Raw genomic sequence first — 14,030 nt, forward strand, 5'->3', positions numbered from 1 at the left:
AACTGTATCTTTAAGAAAATGCAAAACTGTAGTTGGGTGTGGTTTCTCAAACGGCCATAAGATGGAGCCAGAAACCTGTTTGTTTTAGTCTTAGTCTGAATCTCAGAAGAGAGCGTGAGTGTATCTCTATTTCCTTCTGTTGGAAAGTATTGCCGTGCCTCCATTTCTTATAATTGACTGATATTACTGGAATTTGATGTAAGTCTGATACTGAACTGTTTTTGACACTGGACTTTGTTATTGGATTATCACTGGATGAAAACTGACTGATTTTACCTGTGAATGACTTTGGATTGTTTATTTTGGACTTTGCTTAACCTTTATTGAAAGTAAAACCCTACATTTACTGTACAGTGTATCTGTATTCTGTGTGTGTATTATTCAAACACTATTCTCCATACGTCTCCCTGTATGCACTCATTCTCCTAACGGGGAATTACCTCATCAGAGACCTTTTTCTGCTTGCTGTTGGGAATTGAGGAACTGTGCTTGAGGTCTATAATTTGTCTGAGTGGTCTATTGTTCAGAGTTATATTCACAAAATTTGTGGCCATATACATTCTCTAAATCAATCAATCGAATCAATGCATCAATCAATTGCCAATAAATCAATCTCCCTCTCACATACAAACACCCAAAAAGGCTAAATTTAATCTTCTAATCTTTCACATGTTGTGGTAATAAAATGGTTGCATTCACTACCAAATGTATGAGATGTCCCCAGTATATATGAACTGCTGAAATTGCCTTGTAAGAAAACATTCAGAACAAGGTGGACTCCCCCCAAATAGTGACAGAGATAAGACTTCATCAGGAACCCATGGCTCAGAAAACTAAACGGTTTCTATTCCCTGACCATAGGCCCAAAATAATATGACTAATAGTAGAAAGGGATAAATAATATTATGGTCACTCAGAGAGGTTTCTTTAAAATGTCTATGAAGATTCTCAATCATCCAAGTCATCGTTGTCTCAAAGTTGCTTTTTCAAAAGGCAATTTTTTTTTTGAGATAGAAGATACTTTGCCTTTCATGCAAAAAGCTTCATCAGTTCTGACTGGATGGTGGGGAGAAACAATCCAGTTGCCTTTTCAAAAAGCACCTTTGAAGTTTCTTTAAAATATTCCATTGCCACCTATAATTTTTTCTGTGTAAGACGTGGTTTGCTTTTGCTTATGTGTGCTCAACAAAGTGTCAAAAGCTTTGCTGGGATCCAGAATATACTGTATTGTTGCTTGCATGCATTTAAACAAAACAATGTTGTATCTTCAAAGTGATTTTATTTTATTTATTGATTTGTTTGTTAAACATGTATAAGATAACAACATGTATAAGGTAAGTATGAACATGAACAAGAACAAAGGAAGTAAATACAGATAAATGGGGACAGTAAGAGAGGGATGGTAGGCAGGCTGATGCACTTATGCATGCCCCCTTTAAGGATCTCTTAGGAATGTGATGAGGTCCACGGTAAACAGTTTGAGGTTGAGGCTGTGAGGGATTGAAGCTGTAACAATGGAGTCTGGTAGGACATTGCAGGCATTGAGCACTCTGTTTCTGAAGTCATAAGGTTCTGCTATTGAGTTTGGAGTGTTTTACCTTGAGTATGTATTGATTGTTTGCCGATGTGTTACTTTGATTGAAGCTGAAGAAGTAATTGATAGGCAAGATGTTATTACAGACAATTTTGTGAACTATGCTTAGATCAGACCGCAGGTGATGGAGTTCCAGATTTTCCAGGCCCAAAATTTCAAGCCTGGAGGCCTAGGTAATTCTATTGTAGTGGAGGAGTGTAGTATTTTTCTTGAGAAATACCTTTGAATCTGCTCAATTGTGTTAATATCCAATATAGAGTGCGGGTTCCAGGCGGATGAGCTATATTTGAGAATTGGTCTGGCAAAAGTTTTGTATGGCCTAGTTAACAATTCAATGTTGCTGGAGAAGTTTTGTGAAATAAGATTAACAATTCTTAAAGCCTTTTTGGCAATGCTGTTACAGTGAGCTCTGGGGCTTAGGTCGTTTGAGATAAGTACTCCTAGGTCCTTGACAGAGTGAGGGTTGTCTATGAGAACGCTTCCCCCTAACTTGTATTTGGTGTTCTGATTTTTTTTGGCAATGTGTAGGACAGAGCATTTGTTAGTTGAAATTTGGAGTTGCCAAATTGGTAACAATTCTGACACATAGTCAAGGTTGCTTTGTAGGGCAGCAGCATTTCTAATCTATCTGAGAAAATCATAAAAAGGCAAAGATTTCCTCTGGATATCCTTGTTTTCACCTAAGCAAAGAAATACTTCATTATGTATACTTAAAGCTTCATACCATCAAGAATTTCCCTTTAAAATAATTGCTCAGGGGGTATCATGCATCTCCAGTTTAGCTGGGAATGATGTAAAGATTCAAAATGACTGTATTATCAGCTTCAATTTACCAAAAGCCAATTTATCAGTGGTTTTAAATGGGTTGGGAAATCAGTCAACAATCTTCAAAGAATCTTGCAGTTTATTCTCTGTGTTCCCTTTAATGTATATCTTGATATTAATCTAGTTGTTATGTTACCCCTAATGGAAAAGCTCAAATTAAATGATATGGAAAACTAGTTGCTGGGGAAAAAAAAAGCCCTACTCCTCCAAAAAAGATTCTTAGATGAAAGACAAATTCAGTCAAATATGTATGTATACACACACACACACACACACACACACACACACACACACACACAAACACACACTGCAAGTAATATTTGCTTGTTCAAAATGCAACCCTGTTCATTTTTTATTTCTTATGTACTAAGCGGTCTCTAGTGTTGAGCTCAGGCCTCCATATAATTATATAGATTTTGGGGGTGAAGATGCATCCCAGTAAGCCACCACCAGAAGACAAGATAGAGAAGATCTCCACGGCCACCATGTACTTCCCCTTGGTGCTCAAGTAGGTGGGGACAAAGGTCAGCCAAACACTGCAGAAAACCAACGTGCTGAAAGTGATGAACTTGGCTTCATTGAAACTGTCTGGCAACTTCCTGGCTAGGAAAGCCACAACAAAACTGAGAAGGGCCAAAAAGCCCATGTAGCCCAAGACAGAGTAAAACATGGTGAGGGAACCTTCATGGCATTCTACTATGATTTCTTCATGGAGTGTCTCTGTGTCCAAATCTGGAAATGGAGGAGAAGTACTCAGCCAAACAATGCAAATAACTACTTGAATGAAGGAGCAGAACCAGATAATAGAATAGGCCAACTTTTGCCCCACCCATTTGTGGAATAGGCTTCCTGGCTTTGAGGCTAGGAATGCTACAACAACCGTGATGGTTTTGGCCAATATAGAAGAGATTGCAATAGAAAAGATTATACCAAATGTTGTTTGTCGGAGGAGGCAGGTCACCTTATTGCACTTTCCAATGAACAGAAGTGAGCAGAAGAAACAGAGAAAGAGGGAGACAAGTAGAAGGTAGGTGAGGTTGCGATTGTTGGCTTTGACAATGGGAGTGTCCTGTTGCTTAATGAAAATTGCAAGCACAAGAACTGTGGAGAAGGAAAAGAGAAGAGCCAGAGCCACCAGAGTAATGCCCAGTGGCTCTTCAAAGGAAAGGAAATTCAGGGTCTTTGAAATGCACTCATTGTGAGCTTGGTTTGGAAACTGATCCTCTGCACAACTCTCACAATTCTCCATGTCTGTAAAAAGGAAAAGAATTTCTGAACAGAACCTAATTCTTCCCAGGTTTCAGAATTGCTTTTCTGGATTTCCCTCCAATGTGTTTTCTAAAACTTTTTGTAACTCTTCATTACTTTGATTACTTGATCAGAATATACAGTAAAATACAAAGGAAAATAAAATGAAGGAAATTAACAAAATCAACTTTTCATTTTTTTCCATCACAAGTACAAAATCCAGAAATATTTTTGAAATAGACACAAAAGGAAATACGTTCTTTTCTTTAAATAAAGCAATCAGTTAAACATTTTCTCCTTTTTTCCGTGCTGTGGAAAGTAATGTACATTTTTATTTGCATTTATTAATCTTTATAAGCTATCATCATTTATATTAACACAATTCACTATATTATTTCTGATTCTTCAAACTTAAAAGGAAATATAAACTTTTTAAAAACATCCATTTTAAAACACCAAACTTTTCTAGTAGGTCTAAAAATTCTAGTGCATTTTTTAAAAAACTTCCTCTTAACACGCATATTTTAGATTCACTTTCAATAATATTGTAACTCTCTATTCAACCTGCATGTAAGAAATGAGTACTGAAGGGAAAAAAAAAACTATTTACATTTTTCTACATTTCAATCCTCTTGGCCTATTGGAGTGCAGTAGATTTAGTAGCATTTCTGAGGAAGAGAATAGCATTTCACATTTCCTAACTATCTAAATTTCCCCAGAAAAGAAAAATAGAGCAGTTTTAGATCCGGTAAACAGGCAAAAGCATTAGAGCAGGGGTGTCAAACTCAAGTTGGCTGGCCCATGGGGTTACTTAGATCCACCCCAAGGGGCCAGCCTGGAAATAGGAAAGGATCAGTCCACAGTGCCTCTGCTTGGAAAAATGTGGCCACGGGGGGTGGGGGTGGGGCTTGGACAGCCCCTGCATGGTCTGCTTTTGGCCTTGACAGCCTCCTGCAGCAACCTGCTGGCCAAAACATTATGTCCAGGCCAAAATTGGGCTACATGGGGGCCTCCTGTGCCCCCCATACCCCATTTTGGCCAGTAGGGTGCTATAAGAGGCTGTCCAGGTTGAAAATGGGGTGCATAGGCCCTGCCAGCATACCCCATACCCAATTTTGGCCAGCAAGGTGCTGCAGGAAGGCATCTATACTGCCTCCTCTCTCTGCCACTCTCCAGCCGGCCCATGGAGGACAATTGTAAAGCTTATCTGGTCCTCCAAGTAATCCAGTTTGACATCTCTGCACTAGAGAATAGGAGAATAAAAAGTGTTCTATTTCATGATTGCTTGCTTCATATGAGGTGCCTCATCATTTCAGTTAGATTCAACCTCAAGGATGGAGACAAGAGCTAGAAGACATCCCCCGCAAACTTGAGATGAATCAATAAAGCAAGCAAATAATATTGAAGAGTTTCTTGTTAACTGGGATACAGGCTACAGAAATAAACTTTCAGGCATAGGTCCATTGGGATGCTATACATCTTACCTATTTGTCTGGATATCATCTTTTCTGGACACCGAGAACAAGCATAACAGCAAAATTTCTGCCCTTCAATTTTGTGCTTTCTTTTTCCAAGAGGACAAGGGTCATTACATAATGAGAGAGGAGGTAGCTATTGCCAAACAAACAAAGAGTCAATATAAACCTTTTATTTTTGCTTATAGCCAATGAATAAGAAAAGTCTGTTGATAGTCCTGCCATGAAGCAGCCTCAGACAGTTTAACCTCTAAAAAGTTGTCAGATCCAGGAATACAGTTGAGTTGTGTTTCATTTCCTATTAATTTAGCCAAAGTTTAATCAATGAAATGCAGTGTAGATTTATAGCCAGACCTTGAATATTTCTGATATACTTCCACATTCAAAGTACTGGTTACTATCAATGGTGGTATGCTACTGGTTCAAACTAGTTCAACTGAACCGGTAGTAAAAAAAAAAAGGCCTCTGATCAGCTGAGAGGAGGAAAACAAGACTCTGAGGATCAGCTGGAAGGATAAAAGACTGAAAAGTGCATGGGAGGGTGGGACGGTCACTCCTAGCTTTTCATTTCTTCATCCTTTTAGTTGATTGGCTTGTTAGGGATGCACGTGTGCATGCATGGTCACCCACCAAACCATTAGCGACTAAGGTAGGCTGTCACTATTTATTATTATTTATGAAGGCCTATGTGGTGTAAAAACCTGGTTACATGACTCACTGCCCATCTTCCATAGTATCAGCTCAACTGGTTCAAGCTGGCAGCATTGGCACACTTCTGGTTCCATTGATTAAAGTATGCCAGTTATTGGGATCATGCCCCCTGTAATAGCTCCTGTATTCTGGAATGAACTTCCTCTCAAATTCAAATTCAAATGCCCTTCACCCATTTAATATTTCAGATTTCTGAAGATATACTGTTCACCCAGGCCTTTGGTAAAGATGATTGATATTCATTTCTTTCTTTTCCCTGTTTCCATTCAGATCATTTCCCCATCCATCTTTGTTCTTTGTGTATGTTGTATGTCTTTGTATGGCTTTTTTTTGGTTTCAATTCATAAACTGTGCAGAGAGATTAGCAAGTTGAGTGGCATATAAATTTGAATGGGCAAAGAACTGATACAAGCTCAAGGTAAAGCACTCCAAACTCGATTGCAGAAAATACGATTTCAGCAACAGAGTGGTCAAAACCTGGAATGCCCTACTCTACTCCATTGTTACAGCCTCAAACCTTCACAGCTTTAATCTCAAACTGTCTACCATGGACCTCACCCCATTCCTAAGAGGTCTTAAAGGGGGCATGCATAATTACACTAGGGTGCCTACTGACCCTGTCTTACTGTTCCCATTTATCTGTATTTACTCCCTTTGTTCTTGTTTATGTTTATATTTATACTTGTTATCTTGTACATGTTTGATAAATAAATAATAAATAAATAAATACATACATACATACATACATACATACATACATACATACAGGAACTATTATGGATGGATACACATTCAATGATTATTTTAGACCAGATTTATCCACCAATTAAGTTCATCTGAAGAATCTGGATTACAGAGATGTTATAAACATCTCTGTTATAAACAGAGATGTTTATAATTTAGTCAGCACAGTATGTCAATCATTCCAAGTAAAGCTGTATTTTGCAATTGACTGATGTTAATTGTGGTCAATTCCAACCAACAACCAGTTGAAAAGGCAGTGCTGCTTGGAACAACTTACATTCTGCAACAACACCATCAAACCACAAGATCTCCCTCTCCCAGGTCCTTGAGCAAGACTTGATAGATGAATAATAAGCCCAAATATCTGGCTAATTGTACAAGCAACTATAATTTACTGGCAATGAATGGAAAGAATCCCAAACTTTGAGGGTTTGAATAGATCTGAGAGTTTGAGGTTGCTAATTGTTTATTCACAGGAAAAGAGAAGACTTTTCCACTGCCAGCATTAAATATATCGTTGAAATTTGACCACATATAATTTCTTTCTTCGGAATGAACGTTTAGATATCAATGCTTCCTTCATTTGGGCAGGCCAAAATCTGGGCATGTTATTGTGGTTGTACCATTTAATGAGAGTAAATTTTTATCCAAAGGTTGAAAATTGTAAAGAATTAGAATGTCCATCATTAAACAATCCAATAATGCATTTGTTTTTTGATACCTTTGACAGAGATTGATTGAAATGTACCCATGTTTTCCTGAAAATAAGACCCTGTCTTATTATTATTTTTTTGCCATCAAAGAAAAGCCCCAGGTCTTATTTGCAGAGGTTGTCATTCACTGACTCACTTCACTTGCATGCATCACCTGCGGCCTCCTTTTTGCTGTCAGAGGCCTTCAGGAATTTCTTTTGAAGCTTGCAAGGCTTTCTTGAAGGCCTCTGCAACTGATAACAGAACCCCGGATTGATCTGGAGCTCTGTTATCGAGAGCAGAGGCTTTCAGGAAAGGTTTGCTGGCCTTGCTGACTGCAGAAGAAATGGGATAGCAAGGCAGGTGTTTTGGTGTGTGAGGCTTGGCTGAAACTGTCCAAAGATAAGTTGTAGGGCAGCTCCACCTCCATTACCACCTTAGCTTAATTTTTACCTGTGCACCTTGGAGTGGGTAGGTCTTAATTTGGGCTTATTTGGGGGGTAGGACTTACATTGAGTGCATGTGTAAAAATCAAGCTAGGACTTTCAGTAGGTTGTATTTTCAGGGAAATATTGTTCTTTTAGTCCATATTATAGTACCTGAGTGAACTCATGATGCCACTGGATTTTATTTTGATGAATGCAGAAGGTTTTTCCTGGAGGTGCTTGTGGATCTACTTCTCCAACTGGGATGTTGATATAGGAGTTGTTTTGGAAAGTAATCAAATTTACAATGTCAAATCCAGCTTCTAGGGTTCCATCTTCATTTAATTTAATTTCATCTCCAGCATTGTTGTTGAAAGAAATTCTCTGCAGAAATGAGTGTAGCTTGCAGAAGAAACACCATTAACTGTTTAGAGAGAATCCAATATGCTTCCTAATGGCCTCAACAACAGCCTCATTTTAAATTTGGAGCCTTTCCTCACCAGGAATTAAAAAAAACAACACAACGATGGAGGACTGCAGTTTAATTGTTGTTATTGGATCATATTCCACATTGAACATTAAAATATCTTTTGGTATTCAGTGATTTTCTTTTAGACTTAGACTAACTTTATTCTCACTTAGAATGTACATTAATCAGCATACATTAAAATGAAATTTCATTGCATACAGCTCTCAAAGGGTCATCACCTCCAATATACACTATATAAACATGGCAAAAAAATAAATACAAAATTATGCATATTTCCACACATATTATATGACACAGAGACTTGGAGTTATTTTAGAAAGTTGGAAAACAATAAGAAGAAGCAATCAAAAGAATGCAGTACTGACTTGAACTAATGCAGTACTGACTTGAACTAATCAAGGAAAGATCCAACAAAGGAGAAATTTACAAACAGCTAAAACAATTAATCAGTGGAATGATTTCCCTTCAGATGTTGTGGGTGCTCCAACACTGGCGGTTATTAAGAAGAGATTGGACAATGCAATGTCTTAAATGTTATAGGGCAGGGGTGTCAAATTCAAAGTCCGTGGGCCAGATCTGGTCCATGGGGTGCCTAGAGCTAGGGCACAGGGCTGGTCTGGAAATAGCAAAGGATTGGCTTGCAGTAACTCTGCTAGCAAAAATGGGGCATGGGCGGGATGCACCCTCCTGCAACCACTTTTGGCCTCTGGAGTCACCCATGAGGCCTTCCAGGCCCCAAACGCAGGCCTCTGGAGTGCTCCAGGAGGCTGTCCATGATTCAGAAGGATATAAAAGGGAGGAAAGGTAAAATATTTTACCTTTCAGGCTTGCAGTATTCTGCTACTGAAGCCTATGTCAACAATTTTGTAGTTCTAGTCTTCCTATGGAGTCAGTTTCTTGATCGGGTCTCTGTCTCTCATAAGGTGATCAAGCAGAGTAAGTAAGTATTAAAAAAACAAAATAAAAGAAATTTACACCTCTCTATTTTTATAAGTGTATAAAACCAGTGATGGGATTCAATTTTTTTCCCTACTGGTTCTGTGGGCATGGCTGGTAGGCATGGCATGGCTTTGTGGGTGTGGCTTTGTGAGTATGGAAGGATAAGGTTATTGCAAAATCCCCATTCCCTCCTCACCCCACTAACCTGCTTTCCAGCTCCATTCTCTTGTGCAGGACAAGAAGAAGACTCAGCTTAGGACTTGGGAGGTAGGGAATAGATGGGAGTGGGGTCAGTCAGAGGTGGCATTTTCCAGTTCTCCAAACTACTCAAAATTTCCGCTTCCTGTTCTGCAGAACTGGTGAGAATCTGCTGAATACCACCCCTGTATAAAAGCATATGTGAGGAGGTGCAGTCCCATATCACATCCACTATGGCCATACCCACCATGGCCACACCCTCACCCAGCCTGCCAAGGTCAAACCCAATCCTGATGTGGCCCTCAATGAAATTGAGTTTGACACCCCTGGTATGGGTCTCCTACCTGAGCAGGAGGTTGGAATAAAAGACCTCCAAAGTCCTTCCAGCTCTGATGGTCTGTTATTCTATTATTATGCAGAGAACTACACAACAAGAAGAAATTTAAAGACCATTGGAGTTGGTGTGGAAAGAGGGAAAAGGTGAGATGTATAGGCAAAAGACAATACCTTCAGTGAATCAATATTTGTAATATATGAATGTTGAATAAAGGTGAACATCTGTGATCCTTAGATAGCTGAACTATAATGATCTGTAGACTCTTTATATCTTGGCACTCTATTTTAACCATGGAGAATCTTTTAGAAAAGCACCAAGAAAGAGGAAATCTTACCTGTCAAGCCTCTACAATCTTTAAAACAGTCTAATTGTTACTACTGAACCATAATCCATGTTAGATACTAAAATCTTTCTTGGTACTCAGTGATCTTGTTTAGTGACATTTCAATCAGGTAGTTTGAAAAGGGAAAGAAGAAGCAATGGGAAGATAAGCTACTGCAAAGAACTAGAAAGAGTGAAGTTTAAAGATGAGTTGAGTTGATGTGGAAAGAAGGATCATCTGAGATGAGTAGCTTCAATGGGTCAACATTTCTAATGCATGAATGTTGAATAAAGGTGAACATTTATGATCTTTAGATAGCTGACCTAGAATGATCTCTTGACTCTTTAAGTCATGCCACTCTATTTTAACCATGGAGAATCTTTTAAAGAAACACCAAGAAAGAGGAAATCTTATCTGCCAGGCTTCTACAATCTTTGATTGCATTTGATCCATGTCTTTTCGTCTATTCTGATGTGTTTTAATTGTTTGAACAGCATGTAAGACTTGAGCCACAGCATAGACGGCATTGTAGATACTATAACTATGGCTAAGCATGCTGGTTTCAAAGAAGGGTGCGAGAAGGTTCTCCAGTTTTTCTTCTCCAGTACACTCCCCATCTTCAGGAGCATCTTTATTTGGTATTGAGCAGCTAAAAGCTTGGTTCCAAAAATCTTTTATGAAGCCATCCTGATTTGCCCCAGAAAGGGTGACAGCCTGTATATATTGTTGGAAACCTGGAATTTCTTTTTTGGTAATTGAGAAGGAAATGGCCCCATGGAACCTTTGCATATTAAGGCCCCTTTGAAGGGTATGTAATGTGAAATCATTTTGTGCCATTGCAATCCATACTTTTCGTGTGGAAAGTTCCTGTGAAGTTTCAAGCTCTCTTGGTATAAAAATTTGGACCAATAGTAGAGTAGAGACCAGCCACATAAAAACTATATTTTCTCCATGTATAATCACTGCATTTGCTGTTTTCTTTGTGAATAAAGAAACATGCTTTATACATTCGTCAACCACCCCTAATCCTCCATAAAAATGGAGATTTCTTTCAACCCTTTCAGTGAATTCAGAGCAGATTTTATTTTGCGAGAGCTTGGGTTCCATAATTTGGATGAAATGTTCTCCATGTTTGTCATCTGCAATGATAAATCCGACCCAGTTCCATCCAAAGTACAGGAGGAGCTGGACTAACCCCTCATATTGGAGAGCTTCATCGGGGGCCATGCGATAAAAAGTGGGGAAACGGGACTCATCAGTTGCTGCCAATTGAAATGAACCATATGAAATCTAAAGGAAAGAAAGGAGGAATGAGAGGGAGAGAATAATAAAGTAAGTGAAAGTATCAATTGATCCATTCCATTTTTATGGATTTTTCATCACTTTATCTTTTACAAAATGGATATTTAATATTTTAATTTGGTCTAGAGATTTCCCCAAAAGGGAAAGATGGTTTTAATATTTCTCTCTCTTTCTCCCCCCCCCACAAAAAAATCTATGTCTATGTCTGTCTATCTATCCATCCATCCATCCATCCATCCATCCATCCATCCATCCATCATCTCCAATATATCACAGCCCTTTTTACTGTAGCTAATCTAATCAAGCCTTTTAATTCATCCTAGGTCTACATTTTTCCCATATGTTATACTCCACATTTTTAAATATCAAAACAATATGTTTGTGTACATTATGCTTAAAACATACATATTGAAATTGGTGAAGCAGTTAATCGTAGCCAGATTAATCATGAATATTCAAACAAATATTGTAAGTGTGGATTCATTTTATAACTTCTAAAAGCAATCATATATTGAAACTTAATCAGACTCTGTGTCTTACACTGCCCCTCCCCCAAATCTATATATTTTACTGATAAACCATAAAATTGTTCCTTGATGGAAAAATGAAAAGATTATAATCTGTGTGATAGTAGTAATTCCACAATTTCATCCATTCTAATCTATGGACCCAACCTGTGGGATCTTGAAAAGCTGCAAAATTTCTGCCATGCGTGTGGATGTTTCAGGACTCATCCCTCCAATGATTCCCATAACTTTCTTTTGAGTCCCACAAATGTAGTTGGGGACAATTTTATGAAATTTAAAAAGCAGGTCCAGAGTGGTACGATAGGTCATTAGTGCATCCGAGTAGCTGTCATAGATGTGGAATCCGAGAGTGATGTTGGGCAAGATGTGAGGATCCTTGCTGATCTCTTTCACGGAAAACACTAAAGCCAATACGTGTTGATAGAACTTTGTTATCACACTGCAAATAAAGTGACTTGCTTCAAAAGAGAATTTTGCTATAATGCCACTTTAACAGGACAGGACAGGACAGAAAAAACAGAGAGGAGAGAGACTTTGGAGATCTTCTAGTCCAACACCCTGCTCAAGCTGAAATCCCATATCATTTCAGACATATTTAGATTTCAGCAAAGCATTTGACAAAGTAGACTGCAACCTACTTCTTTGTAAGCTAGAAAAAAGTGGAATAGATAGCAACACCACTAGATGGGCTCACAACTGGCTGGCAAACTGTACTCAATGAGTAGTCCTTAATGGGACTAAGTCTACATGGAGGGAAGTAAGCAGTGGGGTGCCACAAGATTAATAGGAGGAATTATGAAAGACTTTACATAAAAATTTCATTTCTGAAATATTTGAACAGTTGTTATAAAAGAGGTCTACAGAAGAATTCCTATTTCTTTCTGCTCTTGGAAAGGGGAGATTATTTTTGTCTTAAACATTCTATGCAAATTGTAGTCTTTTACAAACTTTCATATAATCCATTAGTCGAAAACATTGCCTTATAATTATAATTAGCTCCTGCTCTATCAGATTAAAGGCATTCAATATTGCAAAAACTAAGCTTTTAGAAATTATTATTTTTTCTACAGTCAATGCATTGCAGGTTCTAATGGACTAAGAAAAGGTTTAAAATAGAAAAAGACAAAGGCAATGTAAAAATATTATAGAACCTTTTATGTTATGGTGAACTTGTGCTTTTTTTCTCCAACTGGGAAGAGGTTCCAATTCTCAATGCAGGATCTGATCAATTTTCTTTATTTAGCTAATAGTTAGCTAATAGGATGTTGAATTAACAAAACATTTTCTATTTATCAAGGTTCTCTAAAGGATTTGCCCATCATGCATTCATGCTCTTTAGTACATAATACGTAACATTTGTGTTTTGTAAAGATGGAAAGAAGAGAACAGGATCAGATTAAAATCAGGTGTGAGAGAGTGATTTCTTACAAAGGGATGTTAATTGATTCCTCAGATGGATGTTTATTGAAAAGAATTTCAGGGAATGCATAGTGAACATGGGACATCAATCCACCAATGAGAAGTTCTCCCTCTTGGTACCATTCCTGTGGAATGTGAATGGCTTTATCTCCAGTGCACTTAAGAGGCTGTATTTTCCTGGTCAATTCTAGAAAGAGTAAAATGGCAATAATCCCCAACATTCCTGCTGATTTGGCTACTCCTGTACGCAAACAGGATACTATAGATAGTGAAAGAAATGCTGTCTTTGTTGAAATGTGTCTTAAGAATATGTTGTGCCTCATTCACTGATCTGATCCATTTTCTTCAGCCTCACTTATGAATGGATGCTCTTGATCTGAATGTCTGGTTTTTAGTCTATTTCTCTCTTTCACTAGTAGTTTAAGGAAGCACAGGAAGATGTTGGCTAACACAATATTTTCTCCTGGTTCTATAGCTGTGAGTTTTAATGGTCATATATACACCCTCCAAGATGTTGTCCTGGTATTTTTCACCGGGGTGAGAGAATGCAGAATCTGTCAGCTCTGAAAACAATCAATAGCCTGTTAAACATTAGCAGAGAATCCACTATATGTTTGTACTATGAGCAGGAAATAAGTCACAGAATCCTGGGAATCCAATGTAGGATACCTGTTATCTTGTTGCCCCTATGAACACTTCAAACAGGTTTGAGGAATGACCCTCAGTTGGGAATGATATATGGAAGGTTTTTATCTATTCTTTGATTTGCCTCTGCTATTTCC

The 14,030-nt window shown here is 38.1% G+C and overlaps 1 protein-coding gene across 1 annotated transcript; it reads right to left on the reverse strand.

Annotated features, from left to right (window-relative positions):
* Positions 1-2,766: 2,766 nt before the first annotated feature.
* On the reverse strand, positions 2,767-13,488 carry LOC113449833 (vomeronasal type-2 receptor 26-like). Its single transcript, XM_026720984.2, has 6 exons — positions 12,981-13,488; positions 11,977-12,268; positions 10,418-11,290; positions 7,889-8,119; positions 5,152-5,278; positions 2,767-3,670 (listed from the first exon to the last, which is right to left on the reverse strand). Exons 2-6 carry the CDS (start codon positions 12,136-12,138, stop codon positions 2,772-2,774), a joined length of 2,292 nt encoding a protein of 763 aa, XP_026576769.2. The 5' UTR covers positions 12,139-12,268; positions 12,981-13,488; the 3' UTR covers positions 2,767-2,771.
* Positions 13,489-14,030: the final 542 nt, after the last annotated feature.

Source organism: Pseudonaja textilis, chromosome Z (assembly GCF_049901715.1).
Source record: "Pseudonaja textilis isolate UNSWEBS1 chromosome Z, rPseTex1.2, whole genome shotgun sequence".
Lineage (NCBI taxonomy): Eukaryota > Metazoa > Chordata > Lepidosauria > Squamata > Elapidae > Pseudonaja > Pseudonaja textilis.

Excerpts from the sequence above, each read along its gene's own strand:
- LOC113449833 (XM_026720984.2), bottom strand. The coding sequence starts at position 12,138 with ATGACCTATCGTACCACTCTGGACCTGCTTTTTAAATTTCATAAAATT. Across the intron at positions 8,120-10,417 it reads CAAAGATTGTAGAAGCCTGG|AAGCTACACTCATTTCTGCA; the intron begins CAGATAAGATTT and ends TGTTTCTTCTGC. Across the intron at positions 3,671-5,151 it reads GATGATATCCAGACAAATAG|ACATGGAGAATTGTGAGAGT; the intron begins GTAAGATGTATA and ends TCCTTTTTACAG.